A 23,109-nucleotide genomic window follows, 5' to 3' on the forward strand; every position below is an offset into this window, starting at 1 on the left:
AAAAATTACATGTATAAAAAAATCCCTTTACCTACCAACCCTTACATATTGTTACATATTGTTCTTTTCTTTAATGTTACAGTTAAAATTGAAGTACAGTTTGTTTCACACTTAGAATCTGAAGAGGTTTCTGAGTCATTGCTTTTAAGTCATTGTAATGGCATCATGATGATATATACACGCTGCTTTTACTTACCATGATCCTGATTACATTAGTGCCGAGGTCTGCATAATTTTGAGTCATGGCAAAAATAATTTTGAATCATGGCAAAAATACTGCAGTTCATCTACAATTTTTTAATTGGTTGGAGTTGTGATTTCTTTTTTTAAATTGGAAGTTAAGTAAGTTCATTTGTAAATCAGTTAAAGTATTTTAAAGGATGAGGGGATCGTTGCCTAATCATGCAGAGGCAGTCTTGGACAAGTACAGCAACTCTGATTCAGCATTGAAAAACTGCTCAACTGTAACATATCCAATCTTAAATAAAATTAAAATGTGTATCCTGTTTCCACTGACAGCAATTAAGGTTATGAACAGATGCCTAGTATACACAACTAAATTTCTATGGAAACAGACGGTGACAACTGTATTACAGCTGCTGTTTTCACATTCCTTTTGACATTACGTTTAAAACATACTCAGTTTCCATAGCACTAAAATTTGCGGAAAAATGTGTCTTAGAATAAAATAAATATATGTATTACTTTAGCTTTGCAGACATCTTGATTTTTTTTTTCAAGAACAATTATTTGACTGCTTTCTACCTTTCTTTGTTTTGCTTGTAGTAGCGTAATATGGCCAGTAGAGGGCATAGAATTTTTTTTTTTTTTTTAAACAGATGAAACATAAATCCATATATAGCTACCTATCTTTACTTAGAAAGTGTCTTTACTCAGAAATAAGTGCAGCATTTAGGCAGTTGATATATCTTTTCCTATTATGCAAATGGCAAATAATTTCAATGCCATTTCCCTATTAGGAAAATACATTTTACAGATTTTTCATTTTCTAATTCAAATATCTGATAAGTTTTTTTTTTTTTTTTTTTTTTACTGACAGCTATTCTTTTCCTCCTGCAGCTTTGGGAACTCCTTTATAAACTGCAGTTCGTGTATACCTATATTGCCCCGTGGCAGATCACATGGGGTTCTGCTTTCCATGCCTTTGCTCAGCCTTTTGCAGTTCCTCGTATCCTTCTAATTAAAGTTTAATAAGAATGGGCAGTCATATCCTTGACAAGAACGTTGGTTTATAGGCATAATCTTTCACAGGCATAGATAAAGTTTACTGTGTAATAAATTGTCAAAAATTCATAATCTTGGCCGGGCGCAGTGGCTCACGCCTGTAATCCCAGCACTTTGGGAGGCCGAGGCGGGCGGATCACCTGAGGTTGGGAGTTTGAGACCAGCCTGACCAACATGGACAAACCCCATCTCCTCTGAAAATACTAAATTAGCCGGGTGTGGTGACACATGCCTGTAATCCCAGCTACTCGGGAGGCTGAGGCAGGAGAATCTCTTGAACCCAGGAGGTGGAGGTTGCGGTGAGCCGAGATCGCGCCATTGCACTCCAGCCTGGGCAGCAAGAGTGAAACTCTGTCTCAAAAAAAAAAAAAAAACAACCATAACCTTTTATATCCACACCTATACTGTTGATTGTTTAACTTGTATTAATATCTGTAGCCCACAGATCATCTGAACATAAGAAAAGTATTCAGGTTTTGTAAGAAAGTAATGCTGATTTTAAATCTTACATTTGCATATGTGAATATTAAAGTCCAGGAATCTTTAATACATAAAAGAAATGTTTAGTATTATTTTTTAATAAATGAAAGTACAAAACATTTTTTCATAATGTGATATGAAACTGATAGAATTAAACTTCTGTAAAAAATTTTCTACTCCCACTATTTCTTAGTGTTTTCTAAATAATAGTAAGGGAGTAAGGGTTAGTAACCACATTGATATGGAAAGACAGACTTACGGTATCTGCAAGCTTTAGTTTTAACCTTGTGGAAAATTGAACTCTAACATCTCTTCCCAAGATTAATATATGAACTTTTACTAAATACGTATTAGCAAATATTGATTTGGCTTCTTTGAAAACATCATACCAGGTTGAACTTTCTGTACGTCTTTCTGTTGGTGACCCCTTAATGGCTGCCCAGCGATACCTTCTTTTGTATTCTTCTGGTGACCCTCAGTTCTCTAATTGATGTAATCTAAATGTATCTGCTAGGTTTTTGTGAGGTTTTTTTGGTATCTGTGCTCAGATGAATTTCAGTGTCCTTAACTAGTTTTCTCATAGATTCAGCCATGCTGTTTATTCAGGCTGCTGTCTCGGCCTTCTTCTCTACTCCACTGAACCCCTTTCTGGGAAGTGCAATATTCATCACTTCATATGTCCGACCTGTGAAATTCTGGGAGAGAGACTATAAGTGAGTAAAGTAAAACACTTGAAAGACAATTTTTATCTTTTCTACTAGGAAAAACTATTGACAGCATTATTATTAGAATTTATAGTTCATAATTTATTGTGTTGAAATATTTGTTTTTGCTAAAACTTTATAAATATTTTTAAAATTTGAAAAGTGTATAAAAAAAGAGGCCAGAGGAAATTACTTTTTATTTTTTTATTTTTCTTGTCTTTTTTTTTAAACAGTATCTCATTCTGTTGCCCAGGCTGGAGTGCAGTGGTGCGTCTCGGCTCACTACAACTTCCGCCTCCTGGGGGCTCAAGTGATCCTCCTGCCTCAGCCTCCCGAATAGCAGGGACTACAGGCTTGAGCCACCACGCCAGCTAATTTTGGTATTTTTTATAGAGACAGAGTTTCACAATGTTGCCTATACTGCTCTCAAACTCCTGAGCTCAAGCGACCCACCTGCCTCAGCCTCCCAAAGTGTTAGGATTACAAGCTTGAGCCACTGTGCCCAACCATTTTTTTCTACTTAGAAGATATTTTTAAACATTGTTCTGATTGAATATGTTCATTTTTATATTTTTTTCTTTCAGTGATATTAGAATTATTTCACATTAATAATACTCTGCAACTTTTTGCTATATAATATCATTATAACAGTCATCATAATGAGTTATAGTTTTTTTAGAAATACCTGGCTATTTCTAAAGCTAAATTTTTATAGGTTATTTCTGCTATTTTGAGAAGATAAGTTTTTAATGACCATCTTTGTGCATGAATTATTTTCTCCATTTAGGCTTAGTTCCTTGGGCTAGCTATTTAATCTAAAGCTTAGTAACTGTATTTGTATGTAATCTCTCCAAATTTCATTTTATTTCAGAAAACATTCCTAGAAGGGAATGCTTTTAGGAGTTATGAGTTATGGAGCATAAACATTTTAAAGGCTTTTAATGTATATTAACACATTGGTTTAGAAAGAGCTTGTACTAATTCATAATTCTACTGACCATCTCCATTACTGTCTTTCTCTCTATACTTTCACAAATTGGCATATTTAATAGGTGAAAATTGTAATCTCACCTTTTAAACAGTGGACTAGTTTGTAGGTTTGAAACTAAATCTCTGGTCCTTTATCTAAAACCACACATGGTATTTCCCATTTTGGTGAATTTCGGTGTTGTTTATTATTATTATTATTCTGGACCAGTTAGCCCAAAGTAATGTTCAATGGCTGCAGTTCTTAACTTTTTGGATTTAGAACCCCTTTATACTCTTTTTTTTCTTTTCTTTTTCTTTTTTTGAGACAGAGTTTTGCCCTTGTCATCCAGGCTGCAGTGCAATGGCACAATCTCGACTCACTGCAACCTCCGCCTCCTGGAGTGCAATGGCGCCATCTTGACTCACTGCAACCTCCGCCTCCCAGGTTCAAGCAATTCTCCTGCCTCAGCCTCCCGAGTAGCTGGGATTACAGGCGCCCACCAGCACGCCTGGCTATTTTTTATGTTTTTAGTAGAGAGGGGTTTCACCATGTTGACCAGGCTGATCTTGAACTCCTGAGCTCAGGTGATCCACCCGCTTCGGCCTCCCAAAGTGCTGGGATTACAGGCGTGAGCCACTGTGCCCGGCCTTATGCTCTTAAAAGTTATTGGAAACACTAGAGTTTTAAAAATACGGATTTTATCTACTAATATTTACTAGAGTGGGAAGAAAAACTCAAAAATTTCAAATGTTTACTTATTAACTAATTTAAAAATAACAATGATGTATCTATTGTATATTTGTGTAAATAACATTTTAAAGTTATGAATAACTATATTTACACTCCCCCAAAAAATTAGTGAGAAGAGTGGCCTTGTTACATAGTTTTGCAAATCTCTTAATGTCTGGCATATTAAAAGACAGGTGGATTCTCGTGTCTACCTATACATTCAATCATCTGCAGTATATTGTTTTGATTGAAGTATCTGAAAAAAAAATTCAGCTTCACACTCACCGTGTTGGCCAGGCTGGTCTGGAACTCCTGACCTGAAGTGATCCACCTGCCTTGGCCTCCCAAAGTCCTGGGATTACAGGCATGAGTCACCTTGCCCAGGCAAAAAAGAAATATTCTAGTAGCCTTTTAAGACAATCCTGGATATTTTTCTTTGATTTTTCACTGAAACCCAAGAAATGGGAGCTTCTTAAAAGTTACTTGCAATATGGAATCTAAAACCATGCCTGTGAACTTTTGGAACTATATGACATCAAAATCCACTCATCTGTCTTACACCCTGAATGGATCTTTTACCCATGCATACTTTTGTAACATTTTATATTGGTCATTTGGAAAATACTACTTCACTGAGTAATGTAGATTTTCTAAATGTTGACACATTTTATTATGTAATGATGTTTAAAATATGTTCATTGGTATCACCACCAATCAGAAAGAAATTTTAATTATTGGGAAGCTGTCAAGCTTATCGTGGTAGATAGGAGTTTCCCAAATTTTCATTTTTGTTTGAAAATTCAGATTTTTGTTATTGTCAACAGGTATTGCCGGTTGTTTTCCTTGAAATAACAGGCTCACTTTCTTTATTTTTGGGAAATATCTGTCAAATGACCACATCTAAATAATCTCATAATTTTTCCATCAGGGTTAAGTAAAAATGGTGTTCCAAGAAAAAAACACAGCTAGTTCAGCTCAGAGGTCAAGCAGTTGCACAAATGCTTCCCCTCATGACAGGCAATGTACTTCAGAAGGCAGCAGAAGTGCTTCATATATATTTTCTCATTTTGCCATACAGAGTATTAAAAAGGCCTGTACTGTGAGTTGAGATTTAATAAGTTTGATACTTTTTACTGCTTCATTAGGGACATATTTATGTGCAACTTGGATTTTTTGTTTGCTTTATTGTGCAAGTGTAGCAGCGAAGGGTAGAACAGTTTGGTGCTGCTGCCTTGATTCATGCCCAGGCACCGCAGTCTTACCCACCATTGCTTTAGTACCACCAGTGCAGTTGTCAACACAATGTAAAAAGCAAGTAACAGCTCAGTGTTACTTTGAAAATAGTTTTGATCTGGAAAACTGCCCAAAAGAGCCTTAGGTTCTATGGACCACATTTTGGGAACTACTGTTCCAAAGAACATTGCATCACTGAGCATTAATAGATTATACCTTCCTTTGGCAAAGAATGTTCTCACCTCTTTGAATTTTTAAGAACCATGTACAGTATACATTTTTTTCATCCTGGTCAGCTTTTTTATCACAGTGCGTGCATAGATATCTTTCCATACACTGTACAGTAAAAAAAAAAATCTGCTGTGTTCATGTGTGGTGAAGGGGGGAGAATTTTAATTCCTAAAAGTGTGCTAACAAGGCGTTTTATTGTTATACTAATCACAGGTTTTTTCCAGAGATTTTCATAAAGTGGTAACCTTTATTTTATATGTTTCCTATAGTTTCTCCCTCACTCTTAATTGTTAAATATTTTTTAATGTAAAGAAAGTTACTAAAAATGTTTTATTTTCTTTAGCACAAAACGAGTGGATCATTCAAATACCAGACTGGCTTCCCAGCTTGATAGAAATCCAGGTAATAGCTCTATTTGTGAATAAGGAGGCAAGTCTAAGGATTTGTTTTTATATATATATATGTTTATATTCACTCCTAACTTGTTGGGAATCCTCTATGAATCCCAAATATTCACTTTTAAAAACTAAGTATTTGTTTTACTTTTGCAAAACATATATGAATTACAGTATCTACAATTTATATATCCACCGTTTATAAAATGCATCTTAAGAAAGCTTATAAGAATGAAAAATTCCATTCAAAGATAGTTCTTACATAGGATAAAATGTAGAAAAATGTTAAAATAAAACTGGTCAGATGTTTTCAAGGGTCTGTAATCAGACTGACACGTTTTATTAATATGTTTCCTTCCACCCTTCCCTCAATGTTTAGGTCAATATTAATTTAATTTGATTCAGTTTATTGTGTACAGAGATGTCATCAAGTGGGGGCATATGCCAGTCAGGATAGAGCTTTAGTGGGTGACACCTTGCTGGTGTTACCATTATCTAAAGTGTGGTTCTTAGTCTTATCATTTGGGAAACATCATTTTATTGGCCCACTCAATAGTAATCTGTCACAGAGAATGAGAGATTAGCATATCAACCAGAACCTCAGTGTATTAATTTACTAAAATGAATATTACTCTCAAATACACTGGAATATTTGCGTCCATTTGACTCATAAATTCCCTCAAATCTGATTAATTCTCAGTGATAACATTGGACTAAGGAGAACTAGTTATTTGATACTAATGACCATCATCATCATGTTCTGGTAGAGAAAATAAGCATTTCAGCTCTAGTATGTGCTTGTAAGGGGCTAGATTTATCTTGCTGATGACGCCATTCTGCATAACCAAAGGCCATGTCCTGAATCAGTATATACATTTTTGTGTTGTGCTGACATAGAATTGATACAGCCATTGTGTTGACATTAGAATTTGGAGTTTCCTTTCATTATTTTATTCAGTTAGGCTAGGTTTAAAATGATTATTACACTTTGAATATCTTACCGTTCTGCAATACTATACTTGGGGCATGCATTTACAGATTATTGCTTTGCATGAGTTACTTCTAGAGATGGTCATATAATCTATTAAGTGATGTTTATTTTAATTCCTTCCTTCCTTCCTTCCTTCCTTCCTTCCTTCCTTCCTTCCTTCCTTCCTTCCTTCCTTCCTTCCTTCCTTCTTCTTTCTCTTTCTTTCTCTTTCTTTCTCTTTCTTTCCCTTCCCTTCCCTCCCCTCCCCTCCCCTCCCCTCCCCTCCCCTCCCCTTCGTCTCAACATGGCTAATATTGACTAACCAACTTCTTTTTGATTGTCTCATTTGTTCAAATCTTGTATTATGTTTTATTTGTTCAAATCTTGTATTATTTTATCTGCTTCCTTTACTAAATAGTCTTTTTGTTCTTCTTCTGAATTCTTTTATTTTTCTCATTTCTCTTACATGGTTTTAATTATAAGGCATATTTTATTGAATAATTGCTAACTGTTGAGGAGGTCGAAAAGTCCTTAGATTGCTTCAAGTCAAATTCTCACATTTTGTGAATGAGAACCATAGATTCTGGGAGGTTATGTGACTTATAAATCTAAATTCATTTTCCTGTGTTTTACTTATGTAGAAACTGTAAGGGTATGAATGTTATTTTCCTTGTCAAATAAATATGTGCGAGAAGTTTTTAATATTTTTAACAATCTTGTTTGTCAAGAGGACTTAAGGTGAAATTTAACTTTTTTTTAAATCCCTTTTTATAGGATCAGATGACAACAATCTGAATTCCATCTTTTATGAGCATTTAACTAGATCCCTACAACACAGCCTCTGTGGTGATTTGCTGCTAGGACGATGGGGAAACTACAGTACAGGGGACTGTTTCATCCTTGCCTCTGACTATCTCAATGCATTAGTACACCTTATAGAGATAGGCAATGGTCTGGTCACTTTTCAGCTGCGGGGACTTGAATTCAGAGGTAAGACATTCATTCACCTTTTATTTCTGTAGCATACTCCTGTGGCACCTTACTTTTACATGTTTCTCTCTCAAACCAGAAGTTGTCATAGAATTAGATATTTGGGATTGTGGAATGAGAAAAGTTGTTAAAGAGTAAGTATTAGATTTTTTCACCCACATTCCATATTCCAAGAAGAATCATATTTGCAGTATGGCTTTATATATAAAAGTAGTAGTGTTAGTGTATAGTTGATTTGTTTTCCTGGATATGTTGAATTTCTGTTGTTCTGTGCATGGTTTCTTGCTGGTCCCTTTTGTGACCAGTTGCATAAATTTGTTGGACGGCTAGCAGCATGGAATGCTGAATTTTTGTGTGAGGCAGAATAGTTAACTGAGTTACGTTCATATAGACACCATGCCTTTGTCTTCAACAATTTTTTTAAATTGAGGTGAAATTCACATAAAATAAAATTAATGTTTAGGGCGAAGAAATCACAGGAGCATTTAGTACATTCACAGTGTTGGGCAGCCACCACCTCTGTCTCATTCCAGAGCATTTTCATCACTCCAAAATAAAACGCTGTACCCATTAAGTAGTTACTGGCCATTTTCCTTTCGATCAGCCCTCTACAGTTTTATGTACTGATAAAGTTATTTCTTTACAGAAAATCATGCATTCAGAAACATCAACTTGATATTATCAATTCCTGTAAAACTGAATAACATGTAAGCACGAGTAGAAACTGGTTTCATTGGATGTTTCAAGTCCTGTTACTGAATATCTTTCCAGTGTAGGAAACATTTTGACTTAAGAGTTTTCAGAGAGTTTTTTATCTATTCGAAGTGCTTTGGAGCATTTTTAGTCTGGAATAGAAACAAGAAGGCATTTGATTAGAAAGAGGGCGAAGCCAGATCTATAACCCCACAGCTTTATTTTCATCCTAGTGTTGCATAAGAAGGCTTGCACCTTAGCTACGGAGTGTCTATGTTAGTGGAGCAAGTACTAGTCTAGAAGTTACATTGTTGGCTAGAAATAAATCTTTAGCTGTGCAGCACTCAATGGAGTAAATGTTGATGTTTACTTGTGATCTGTTTATAATCCATTCATATTCTCTCATTCTTCAAAATATCCTGTTCTTGTCTTATGAATATTTGTTTCTGCCTCTCCCATCAGAAGCCTAGGACCTTCTGGAGTCTTAACCCCAGGATGTTCAAACCTAATCCAACTAGGCTCATCCAAAAGTTAGCATACCCTTACCACCATTCCTACTACTGCAGTGACTTTTAGCTTCCTTTTTAAGTTTTGGCACCTGAAGACTTCATCCTTATTTTTAAATTTTAATTTAATTTTTAAAACAAATGTGTTGGGAGGCTGTTTTATCTAACATTTCTACATATGTGAAATGGAAGGGGAGTGTTCTTCTTACCGTCTACTCACTCCATCATATTGATCAGTAGTTCTCCAAATCAGAAAAGTTATCCAGATTTTCAGTCTCTGGTATTGAGTAGATTCAGATAAACTTTTGGATAAATCTTTTGCTATGTAAATGCTAATTATTTGCCAATCGAAACTCAAATTTGAAAATACAGCAACCTTGACTATTTGAAATCCTATAGATTTGGGTAACAAGGGATACCTTTAATTCTTAACTCAGACATGAGCATTTATTTTCTTTAAGAGACAGGTGTCTTGCTCTGTCACCCAGGCTGGAATGCAGTGTCATGATCACAGCTCACTACATCCGCAAACTCCTGGGCTCAAGGAGTTGCCTCTTGCCTCAGCCTCCTGAGCAGTTGGGACTACAGGTGCACACCACCACTCCTGGCTAATTTTTTTTTAATTTTAATTTTTGTAGAGATGGGAGTCTCACCATCTTGCCAAGACTGGTCTTGAACTCCTGAGCTCAAGTGACCCTCCCACCTTGACCTCCCAAAGTGCTGAGATTGTAGGTGTGAGCCACCACACCCAGCCGGGATTTTTTTAAAGACACATTTGATCATGGCATTCTTATGCTTAAAATTTTCCAGTGATTTCTCATTGCATTTAAGATAGAATTCAAATGCCCGAACACATCATATAGTACTCTGTGATCTAGCCTCTGCCATTTTCTCCATCCTCACTTTACAGCACTATCCGCACTCACTGTAGCCACATTGGCCTTCTTGCAGTTTCTTAGATGTGCTAAATTCTTTGCTAAGGACTCCTTATTGCCCTTCATTTTGCCAGAAAGTACCAGTCATCTCTCTTCCTCCCCTAATCCTCCGTCTGGCTAATTCCTTTGCCTGAATGTCGCTTTCCCAGAGAAGCCTTCTCTAGCCACCTATCGTATGTGATTATCTCGTTTTACCATGTTTTTATTGTTAGATTCTTACACAGTCATGGACTGCAGCAATGGACTGCATATATCACAGTGGTCCCTTAACATTATAATGGAGCTGAAAAATTCCTGTTAGTGACATCGTAGCCATTCTGTCCTATCACAAAGCATTACTTGTGTTTATGGTGATGCTGGTATAAACAAAACTGTGCTACCAGTCATATAAAAATCTAGCACATACAATTATATACACTACATAATACTAGATAATGATAATAAACAACTATGCATTTACTATGTTATACTATACTTTTTATGGTTAGAATGTCCTCCTTGTACTTACAAAAAAAAAGTTTACTTTAGAGCAGTATGTCTTGTTATACCAGTGGCAGAGTCATACATCTCACATTTACTGTATCTCTTTATTGCATCATTTTCTCTGTATTTGATTTGATCTTGTGTCATTTTGTTTTATGGCCCCTACATGTACCAAATTCACAGCTAATGTTGCCGGGAAGAGGCCACATCGAGTAGATTGACCAGGAAGCTAAATTAAAAGTGGTTAAGGACTATGAAGGTGGCAAATCAGCAATGGTTATTGCCAGGTAATTGTGTCACATTCCACCATAGCTGTGATCTTGAAGAACAAGAGCAAAGTGACAGAAGCCATTAAAGGATCTGCTTCATTGAAGACAAAAAGATGAACAAAAATTTGAAAAGGGCCTAAATCATATATGGAAAAACTACTGAAGACCAGACACAGAAGCATATTATACCTCTCAGCATCACGACAATCACAGACAAAACAAAAAGTTTGTTTGGGATATTGAAAGAAAAGGTTGAACACAACTACAGTGTTGAATTTTCTGCTAGCTCTGGGTGATTTTATTCAAGAATTGTTATTTATTGCATAATGTGAAAGCTGGTGAATGGTGAGTCTGTAAATGCTGATGTGAAAGCAGCCGAAGAATTTTTGGAAACTCTAGATAAGCTGATTGTGAGGAAAATTACTTCACAGGGCAAATCTTCAGTATAGATGAAAGCTTGCTATTCTGAAAACATACTGGAAAGGACTTTCATCCATAAAGAGGCCAAGTCAATGCCAGCTTTCAAGTCATTAAGGACAGGATAACAGTCTTGCATGGGAGAAATGTTGCAGGTTACAAATGGATGCCCTTCATGATCTGGCCCAGTGAGAACCCCAGGGCCTTCAAGCTTGTCACTAAGCACACACTGCCAGTGTATTGCAGGAGCAATAAGAAGTCTTGAATGACCCAGCTTTTCTTCCTAGATGCCCTCCTGAATTACTCTGCCAGCACAATGGAGAAGTACTGTTTGGAGAATAACATACCATTCAAGATTGTGCCTGTTGTTGATAATGCTTCACACATCCTCCTTTTATTGGGGATCTTTATCCTGGTATCAAAGTGGTATTTCTGCCTCCAAATACCACCTCTCTGATCCAACCAATGGATCAAGAAGTTATAGCAGCTTTTCAGACCTACTGCCTGAGAAGGACATTTACCCAGACTATTTCTGCAACTGAGGAAGACACTGAAAAGACACTGATACAATTCTGGGAGGATTATGTCTATGACTGCATCAAGAACCTTGCTTAGGGTGATGTCACCAATGCGGGTATGAATGGCATCTGGAAGAAGACACTCAAGAGGTTCATCTGTGACTTCAAAGGATTTGCCAAGGATGAAGAGATTGCAAAAATCAACATGGCTGTGTTTGGAGATGGCAAACAACTTTAACCATGGTGTGGACAAGGGTGACATTGATGAGCTCCTAGAGGTGGTTCCTGAGGAACTGGCTAATGAGGGGTTGTTGGAACTGGAACAGGAACTCATAGCTGAAGAACAGACAAGAGAAAGGGAAACTGCTAGAGAAGAAAAAGATGAAACCCAAGAAAGTTCACAGTGAAGGGTTTTAGCAGAATCTTTTGCAGACCTCAACAAGCTCCTTAAAATTTTGAAAACATGGACCGTAACACCAAAAGGTTTTCATTAATAGAGAGGAATGTTCTTGCTGCATTATCTGCATACAAGCAAATCTCTGATGAATGAAAGAAACAAACCAAGCAAACTGTTGTGGACACAATTTTTCAAAGAGTGATACCTCCTCAAGAAGAGCCTCAGGCAGGTCCTTCAGGAGGTATCCAGAAGAAGTCATTGTTGTCATAGGAGATGGCAGCTCCATGCATGTCATTGCTTCTGAAGACCTTCCAGTGGGACAAGATGTGGAGGTGGAAGACAGTGATCTTGATGACCCTGAGCCTGTGTAGGCTTTGGCTAATGTGTGTGTTTTTGTCTTAGTTTTTAACAAAAAAGTTTAAAAAGCAAAAAAAAAATTAAAATTTTAAAAATAGGTAAAAGCTTACAGAATAAGGATATAAGGAAAAAATATTTTTATGCAGCTATACAATATGTTTGTGTTTTAAGCTAAACATTATTACAAAATAGTCAAAAAGTTTTAAAAAATTAAAAGTTTATAAAGTAAAAAAGTTACAGTAAGCTTAGGTAAATTTATTGTTGGAGAAAATAATTAATTTCATGTAACCTAAGGTATAGTGTTTATAAAGTCTACAGTAGTGTATGGTAACGCCCTTGGCCTTCACACTCACTCACTACTCACTCAGTGACTCACCCAGAGCAACTTCCAGTCCTGCAAACTCCATTTGTGGCAAGTGCCCTATATAGATGTACCATTTTTTATCTTTTTGCCATATTTTTGCTGTACCATTTCTGTGTTTCAATATGTTCAGATACACAGATACCTACCATTGTGTTACCGTTAGCGACATTATTCAGTACTATAACATGCTGTACAGGTGTGTTTAGCCTAGGAGCAATAGGCTATATTATATAGCCAAAATGTGTAGTAGGCTGTACCATCTAGGTTTGTGTAAGTACATTCTATGATGTTTGCACAACGAAATTTCTTAACAGTGCATGTCACAGAATGTATCCCCAGAGTTATGCAACATGTGACTGTGTTTATTGTTTAAAGTTTATTTTTTCTCTAGCCAAAGGGTTGGCATACTTTTTCTGTTAGGAACCAGACAGTAAATATTTTAGGGTTTGAGAGCCATACACATTCTCTGTTGCATATTCTTCTTTGCTGTTTTTTCTTTCTTTTAAATTACCCCTTAAAAATATCAAAACCATTCTAAGCTTGGATTTGGCCCAGGGCTGAAGTTGATCAATCTTTGTTTTAGAATATAGGCAGATTCCCAAGGGCAGGAATCACATGTGCTTCATTTATCATTATATACCCAGTACCTATCACACACAGCAATTAGTATATAATAGGTATTTTGTTAGTTTCGTAGAATGATTAAATAATATAAGTGTATAGCCTTTTCTTCTTTCTGTTCATTCCAGAGCTCTCATGAGGGATGAGTATATTCTTGCTCACATGTCAATGTGATCTTTGGTTACTTTCTTTTCTTTATAGTGTGATCCCGTCTCACCTACCCCTCCACCAAATATTAATCCAAAGTGTCATTATTTTGCCAGGCAGATATTTGGATCTGCTGAGCATTTTATCTACTTTCTGAGACAGACTCCATTCAGCCAATTTATTATTTTTAAATTTTATTTGTCTATCCTGGATGCTTACTTTTAAGTAATATCGAAACAAGTTTCTTGGTCAGTTTTTATAGATCTTAGTTAAACCAATTCATACTTCTCATTTCCATTTTTATTTTACAGATGCTCTAGATTCTTTACATGTAAACTTTATGTGAAAAATTTGGGTTATGAGTCATTTTTTTGTCTATATCAGAATTTTCTGATAACACCTTCTTCCATATTAATTTTTTACTGCTAAGTGTAAACTACCAGGTACAGTTTTACAAGTCAAACTTTACACATCAATAGTATGTTTGGCTGACTGGATTCCTTTCCATTTTTACTCAGATTAGTTTAAACATATCTAGTTTTCATGATTGTTTTATTTAGTTTTATCAGTATATTCATTATGAAGTGGCTGGAAGATTTAGCTAATCCAGGGAACAATTGGTAATAGTTCCTTATAGATACCCTAGAATCCCTATTAATTAATATTAATAATTGAAAATAGAATATTTCCTCATAATATATTTTGCTCAGAAAAAAATTCTTTTTTCAATTATTAATATTCCTATACTTATTGACTTCATTTTCTGAGCAAAATATATTAGTAGGGCATATTGGGTAGAAATACTCTTGGGATTAGAATTGTAGAGTAAAAACATTCTGCTTTAATTCAGGTATCCCATTCTCCTTATTCTGCTGCTATGAACAAAGAGACCTCAGTTGAGTAACTGTCCAAACTTTTACATTTCCTCTTGCCACATCTGATTTCTGTCCACCACTAACAGTGATCTGCACAAAATACAACTCTTGTGTTTTTTCTTCATTTAAAAACATTCGATAAACTTCCCAGAAAGAAAGAAAAGTGAAGTAATTACACATAAAACCTAAGAAATAGTTTCAACTTCATGTCGCAATTTTCTTTTAATATACTTTAAGTTCTGGAGTACATGTGCAGAACATGCAGGTTTGTTACATAGGTATACACATGCCATGGTGGCTTGCTGCACCCATCAACCAGTGATCTACATTAGATATTTCTCCTAATGCTATCCCTACCATGGCCCCCCACCCTCCAACAGGCCTGGGTATGTGATGTTCCCCTCCCTGTGTCCATGTGTTCTCATTGTTCAACTCCCACTTATGAGTGAGAACATGCGGTGTTTGGTTTTCTGTTCTTGTGTTAGTTTGCTGAGAATGATGGTTTCCAGCTCCATCCATGTCCCTGCAAAGGCCATGAACTCACCCTTTTTTATGGCTACATAGTATTCCATGGTATATATACGCCACATTTTCTTTATCCAGTCTATCATTGATGGGCGTTTGTGTTGGTTCCAAGTCTTTGCTATTGTTAACAGTGCCACAATAAACTTACATGTGCACGTGTCTTTATAGTAGAATGATTTATAGTCCTTTGGGTATATACCCATTAACAGGATTGCTGGGTCAAATGGTTTTTCTAGTTCTAGATTCTTGAGGAATCGCCACACTGTCTTCCACAATGGTTGAACTAATTTACACTTCCACCAACAGTATAAAAGCATTTCTATTTCTTCACATCCTCTCCAGCATCTGTTGTTTCCTGACTTTTTAATGATCACCATTCTAACTGGCGTGAGATGGTGTCTCATTGTGGCTTTGATTTACATTTCTCTAATGACCACTGATGATGAGCTTTTCTTCATCTGTTTGTTGGCCACATAAATGTCTTCTTTTGAGAAGTGTCTCTTCATATCCTTTGCCCACTTTTTGATGGGGTTGTTTTTCTCTTGTAGATTTGTTTAAGCTCTTTGTAGATTCTGGATATTAACCCTTTGTCAGATGCATAGATTGCAAAAATTTTCTCCCATTCTGTAGGTTGCCGATTCACTCTAATGATAGTTTCTTTTGCTGTACGGAAGCTCTTTAGTTTAATTAGATCCCATTTGTCAATTTTAGCTTTTGTTGCCGTTGCTTTTGGCATTTTAGTCGTGAAGTCTTTGCCCATGCCTACGTCCTGAATGGTATTGCCTAGGTTTTCTTCTAGATTTTTTATGGTTTTAGGTCTTACGTTTACATCTTTAATCCATCTTGAGTTAATTTTTGTATAAGGTGTAAGGAAGGCGTCCAGTTTCAGCTTTCTACATATGGCTAGCCAGTTTTCCCAACACCGTTTATTAAATAGGGAATCATTTCCACATTGCTTGTTTTTGTCAGGTTTGTCAAAGATCACATGGTTGTAGATATGTGGCATTGTTTCTGAGGCCTCTGTTCTGTTCCATTGGTCTATATATTTGTTTTGGTACCAGTACCATGCTGTTTTGGTTACTGTAGCCTTGTAGTATAGTTTGAAGTTAGGTAGCATGATGCTTCAAGCTTTGTTCTTTTTGCTTAGGACTGTCTTGGCTATGCAGGCTCTTTTTTGGTTCCATGTGAAATTTAAAGTAGTTTTTTCTAATTCTGTGAGAAAGTCAGTGGTAGCTTGATGGGGATAGCATTGAATCTATAAATTACTTTGGGCAGTGTGGCCATTTTCACAATATTGATTCTTCCTATCCATGAGCATGGAATGTTTTTCCATTTGTTTATGTCCTCTCTTACTTCCTTGAGCAGTGGTTTATAGTTCTCCTTTATGAGGTCCTTCACATCCGTTGTAAGTTGTATTCCTTGGTATTTTATTCTCTTTGTAGCAGTTGTGAATGGGAGTTCACTCATGATTTGGCTCTCTGTTATTGGTGTATAAGAATGCTTGTAATTTTTGCACATTGATGTGTATCCTGAGACTTTGCTAAGTTGCTTATCAGCTTAAGGAGAATTTGGGCTGAGACATTGGGGTTTTCTAAATATACAATCATGTCATCTGGAAACAGAGACAATGTGACTTCCTCTCTTCCTATTTGAATACCCTTTATTTCTTTCTCCTGCCTGATTGCCCTGTCCAGAACTTCCAATACTCTGTTGAATAGGAGTGGTGAGAGAGGGCATCCTTGGCTTGTGCCAGTTTTCAAAGGGAATGCTTCCAGCTTTTGCCCATTCAGTATGATATTGACCATGAGTTTGTCATAGATAGCTCTTCTTATTTTGAGATAGGTTCCATCAATACCTAGTTTATGGAGAGTTTTTAGCATGAAGGGGTGTTGAATTTTATCAAAGGCCTTTTCTGCATCTATTGAGATAATCATGTGGTTTTTGTCATTGGTTCTGTTTATGTGATGGATTACGTTTATTGATTTGCGTATATTGAACCATCCTTGCATCCCAGGGATGAAGCCGACTTGATTATGGTGGATAAGCTTTTTAATGTGCTGCTGGATTCAGTTTGCGAGTATTTTATTGAGGATTTTTCTCATTGATGTTCATCAGCTATATTGGCCTGGAGTTTTCTTTTTTGTTGTGTCTCTGCCAGGTTTTGGTATCAGGATGAAGCTGGCCTCATAAAATGAGTTAGTGAGGAATCCTTTTTCTATTGTTTGGAATAGTTTCAGAAGGAATGGTACCAACTCCTCTTTATACCCCGGGTAGAATTCAGCTGTGAATCCTTCCGGTCCTGGACCCTTTTTGGTTGGTAGGCTAGTAATTACTGCCTCAATTTCAGAATTTGTTATTGGTCTGTTCAAGGATTCGACTTCTTCCTGGTTTATGCTTGGGAGGGTGTATGTGTCCAGGAATTTATCCATTTTTTTCTAGACTTTCTAGTTTATTTGCGTAGAGGTGTTTATAGTATTCTCTGATGGTACTTTGTATTTCTGTGTAATCAGTGGCGATATCCCCTTTATCATTTTTTATTGTGTCTATTTGATTCTTCTCTTTTTTGTTGTTTATTAATCTAGCTAGCAGTCTTTCTATTTGTTGATCTTTTCAAAAAAACAGCTCCTGGATTCATTTTTTGAAGGGTTTTTTGGGTCTCTCTTTCAGTTCTGCTCTGATCTCAGTTATTTGTTGTCTTCTGCTACCTTTTGAATTTGTTTGCTCTCACTTCTCTTGTTCTTTTAATTGCGATGTTAGGGTGTTGATTTTAGATCTTCCCTGATTTCTTTTGTGGGCACTTAGTGCTATAAATTTCTCTCTAAACACTGTTTTAGTTGTGTCCCAGCGATTCTGGTACGTTGTGTCTTTGTTCTTATTGGTTTCAAAGCACTTATTTATTTCTGCCTTCATTTCATTATATATATCCAGTAGTCATTATAGTATTCATTCAGGAGCAGTTTGTTCAGTTTTGCAATTTAAAAAAAAAAGCTCAGAAAGTTTATTCTAGAAATTTCTAACTCGTTGTAGCACATGGAGAAAAAAGCTGAATTTCTCCAAGCTTTTAAAAAACTAGTGTAATACTGATACCAAAATGCGACTAAGTGGGCTGGGCACGGTGGCTCACGCCTGTAATCCCAACAGTTTGGAAGGCCAAGGTGGGCAGATCACCTGAGGTCCGGAGTTCGAGACCAGCCTGACCAACATGGCGAAACCTCGTCTCTACTAAAAATACAAAAAAAATTAGGCATGGTGGCGGGCACCTGTAATCCCAACTACTCAGAAGGCTGAGGCAGGAGAATCACTTGAACCCAGGAAGTGGAGGGTGCGGTGAGCCGAGATCACACCACTGCACTTCAGCTTAGGTGACAAAATGAGACTCCCATCTCAAAATATATATATATAGAGAGAGACAGACACATATATATATATACACGTGTGTATATATACATATACACATATATGCACATGTATACATGTATATATACACATATGTATGTATACATATACTGTGTGAATCCTTCAGTCCTGGACTCTTTTTGTTGGTAGGCTTTTTAGGTTTGTATATACACACACACACCCACACACACACATACATATGTATATATGTATGCAAAAATATATATACATATATTTTTGCATCTGTAGTCACAAGCAAAATTAAACTAGTTATTTCTATGTGAACTTATGTACATATATACATGTACGTACACATGTATGTATACATATATGCATCATGCATATATACATACATGTGTGTATGCATAAGTGTATATGTACATGCATGTATATATGCATACATGTATAAATATGCATGCACATACATGCACATAAATATACATGCATGCATGTATATGTGCATATATAAATATATATAATTTATGTTTAATATACATTGATATATACATATGTGCATATAGGCAAATATATGTATATATGTACATGTACACATGTGTATATATGTATGTGTATATATGCATGTACACATATGTGTATATATGTATGTGTATATATACATGTACACATATGTGTATATATGTGTATATATACGTATATATGTTTATAAAAAATAAGTATAGTTTAATTTTGATTGTGACTATAGATGCAAAAATCCTGCAATTGCAAAGTAAGCAGAAACTAGCAGTCCTTTTTTATAAGTGCCTATATTAGTATGTTCTCACACTGCTGATAAACACTTGAGACTGAGTAATTTATAAAGAAAAAGAGGTTTAATGGACTTATAGTTCCACGTGTCTGGGGAGGGCTCCCAGTCATGGCAGAAGGTGAAAGGCACATCTTACAATACAGCCGACAAGACAGAATAAGAGCCAAGCAAAAGGGGAAACCCCTTATAAAACCATCAGCTCTCTCGAGACTGACTACCATGAGAACAGTATGTGGGAACTGCCCTCATGATTCACCTATCTCCTACCAGGTCCCTCTCACAACACTTGGAATTATGGGAGCTACAATTCAAGATGAGATTTGGGTGGGGACACAGCCAAACCATATAGTATCTCTAAAAATATTCACCCATTTTTCAGTTTTTACATCAATTTAAATATTAGCAAATTAATAGAATTCTTTCTGTTTTAATAGGTCACTGTAGTAAAACATGGTCTTCAAAAGATGTCAGAAAACATTTGATTAAATTTCATTTCTATTATTGGTTTAAAAGACACTTTATAATATTGCATATGTTCTTACTATTTTGAAATACATGTATATGTATTACAGGCATACCTTGGAGATATTGCATGTTGGGTTCAGACCACTGCAATAAAGTAAATATTGCAATAAAGCAAGTCACACAAATTGCTTGGTTTTCCACTGCATATAAAAGTTATGTTTACATTATATGGTAGTGTATTAAATGTGCAATAGCATTATGGCTAAAGAAAGAATGTACTACATATCTTAATTTTAAAAATTTACTGCTAAAAAATGCTAAGGATTATCTGAGCCTTCAGTGAGTTGTGATCTTTTTGCTGATGTAGAGTCTTGCCTCGATGTTGATGGCTGCTAACTGGTCAGGGTGGTGATTGTTGAACATTGGGGCAGCTTTGGCAAGATCTTAAAATCAGACAATAATGAAGTTTGCTACACTTATTGATTCTTTGTTTCATGAAGGATTCCTCTGTAGCATGCAATGCTGTTTAATAGCATTTACCCACAGTATGATTTCTTTCAAAATTGGAGTCAGTGCTCTCAAGCTTTGCTATTGTTTTATTAATCAAGTTTATGTAATATTCTAAATCCTTTGTTGTTGTTTTAACCAAGGCTCACAACATCTTCACCAGGAGTCAATTTCCTCTCAAGAAACTGGTTTCTTCTCAAACATAAGAAGCAACACCTCATCTCTTTACGTTTTATTGGGATATTGTAGTAATTCCGCCACATCCTTCAGATTTCGCTTCTGATTCTGGTTCTCTTGCTATTCCTGCCATATCTGCAATTACTTCCACCACTGAAGTCTTGAAACCCCACAAAGTTATCCATGAGAGTTACAATCAACTTATTTCAAATTCCTATTAGTGTTTACATTTTGACCTCCTCCCATGAATCATGAGTGTCTTTACTGGCGTCTAAAATGGTGAATCCTTTCCAGGAAATTGTCAGTTTACTTTGCCCAGAGTCATCAGAGGAATCCCTCTGTGGCAGCTATAGCCTTACAAAATTTATTTCTTAAGTAGTAAGACTTGACAGTTGCAATTATTTCTTGATGTACAGACTGCGGAACGGATGTTGTGTTAGCAGGCATGAAAACAACACTAATGTCCTTGTACATTTCCATCAGAGTTCTTGGGTGATCAGGTGCATTGTCAATGAGTAGTAATATTTGGAAAGGAATCTTTTTTTCTGAGCAGAAGATCTCAACGGTAGGCTTAAAATATCCAGTAAACCATGCTATAAACAGATGTGCTGTCATCCAGTCTTTGTTATTCCATTTATAGTGCACAGGGTAAATTTAGCATAATTCTTAAAGGTTCTAGCATTTTTGGAATGGTAAATGAGCATTTCAACTTAAACTTAGCGGCTGCATTGGATCCTTTCAAAGACAGTCAGCCTGTCCTTTGAAGATTTGAAGCCAGGCATTGACTCCTCTCTAGCTGTGAAAGTCCTAGATGGCATCTTCTTTCCATGTAAGGATGTTTAGTCTATTTTGAAAATCTGTTGTTGTAGTGTAGCCAGCTTCGTCAATGATCATAGCTAGATATTCTGGATAACTTGCTGCAGCTTTAATGTCAGCACTTGCGGCTTCACCGTGCACTTTTACGTTGTGAAGACAGCTTCTTTCCTTAAACTTCATGACCCAATCTCTACTAGCTTCCAGTTTTCTTCTGCAGCTTCCTTGCTTCTCAGCCTTCATAGAATTGTAGACAGTTAGAGCTTTGCTCTGGATTAGACTTTGGCTTAAGGGAATGTTATAGTTGGTTTGATCTCTCCAGACCACTCAAACGTTCTCCATATCAGCAATAAGCCTTTTTTGCTTTCTTATCTTTTGTTTGTTCACTGGAGTAGCACTTTTAATTTTCTTCAAGAATGTTTCCTTTGCATTCACAACTTGGCCATTTGGTACATGAGGCCTAACTTTTTGGCCCATCCCGGTGATATGGTTTGGATTTGTGTCCCTGCCCAAATCTCATGTTGAATTGTAATCCCCAATGTTGGAGGAGGGGCTTGGTGGGGCATGATTAGATCATGGGGGTGGATTTTCCCCTTGCTGTTCTCGTGATAGGGAGTCATGAGGACTCACCATTATAGATACAATAGTAATAAAATGTTTGAAATATTGAGAGAATTACCAAAATGTGATCCAGAGCAGGAAGTGAGCACATGCTGTTGGAAAAATGGTACCAATAGATTTGTTTGACACAAGGTTGTCAAAAACCTTCAATTTGTAGATATCATAGTGCCTTCAAAGAGCAATAAAACAAAGCACAGTAAAACAAGATATGCCTATATATTTTTAGGGAGTATCATATAAAATGGTCACCCACAGCATGTATTCCTGTTAGTGTCAGGTTCAAGTCAAGGGTTTTTCTTGTCGACACTATGTAACATTATTATGGAAGTGTTGGTGACAGTTATTAAACAAAAAAATGAAATAGTGGAATTATTGAGGGCCATAGAGGGCTAAATGCACAGCTCCTCAGCTTGGCCATAAAAACCTTTTTAGCCTTATCTTTCATTGTACCACCACCACCATCAGCTGGGACTAGGTGTCATGGTAAGTTATACAGTTAAGTATGATTTTTATACAGTTAAGTATGATTATAGTCTTTACATAATATAAGGAATTTACAAATTGAGTTGAAACAAGACCACAGAACAAAATGAAAACTGACATTAGTGTAATAGATGATACTTTGCTGGCACTAGATTGCTATGGGTCTCATTGTATATTTAATCTGTTTTTGTATTTTTACTTCAATAACATTCCACTGGTTTTTGTATTTTTAAAATTAACTCAGACTTTCAGGAGATGTGCCTTTACTCTTTGGTGCTTCATTTGATACAAACACAATTGTAAACCCATTTGAAACATTTAGAAATCAGTAAGTCAATACAAATTTACTTTACCACATGAATTATCAGAACCTTAGTGTGGTTGCAGTGACTCAGGCCTGTAATCCCAGCACTTTGGGTGGTTGAGGCAGGCAGATCAAGAGGTCTGGAGTTTAAGACCAACACGGTGAAACCCCGTCTCTACTAAAAATACAAAAATTAGCTGGGCCTGGTGGCGCATGCTTGTAATACCAGCTACTCTGGAGACTAAGGCAGGAGAATTGCTTGAACTGGGACCCGGGAGGCAGAGATTGCAGTGGGCTGAGATCACGCCACTGCACTCCAGCCTGGGCTACAGAGGGAGACTCTGTCTCAAAACAAAAACACAAACAAAAAAACTGTAGTGTGCTAATGTTAATGCACATTGTGTTTTGGCAGGATATGAATATAGAATATGCGTGATTTCTGGTGTTTGCTATAATTCATTAATGAATATTCTAAGGCAAATCTATCATATACTTTCAATTGTGATAAAATATGTATTTTTTC

The 23,109-nt window shown here is 36.3% G+C and overlaps 1 protein-coding gene across 5 annotated transcripts in view; it reads left to right on the top strand.

Annotated features, from left to right (window-relative positions):
• Positions 1–23,109, top strand: part of PCNX1 (pecanex 1) — a 211,017-nt gene that overhangs the window by 146,656 nt on the left and 41,252 nt on the right. For all 5 annotated transcript variants that reach the window (XM_015143998.3, XM_015143994.3, XM_015143993.3 and 2 more), the window contains 4 exon segments: positions 1,081–1,189; positions 2,309–2,438; positions 5,936–5,994; positions 7,732–7,947. In XM_015143998.3, coding sequence (XP_014999484.1) covers positions 1,081–1,189; positions 2,309–2,438; positions 5,936–5,994; positions 7,732–7,947 — 514 coding nt within the window.

This window comes from Macaca mulatta, chromosome 7 (genome assembly GCF_049350105.2).
Source record: "Macaca mulatta isolate MMU2019108-1 chromosome 7, T2T-MMU8v2.0, whole genome shotgun sequence".
NCBI lineage: Eukaryota > Metazoa > Chordata > Mammalia > Primates > Cercopithecidae > Macaca > Macaca mulatta.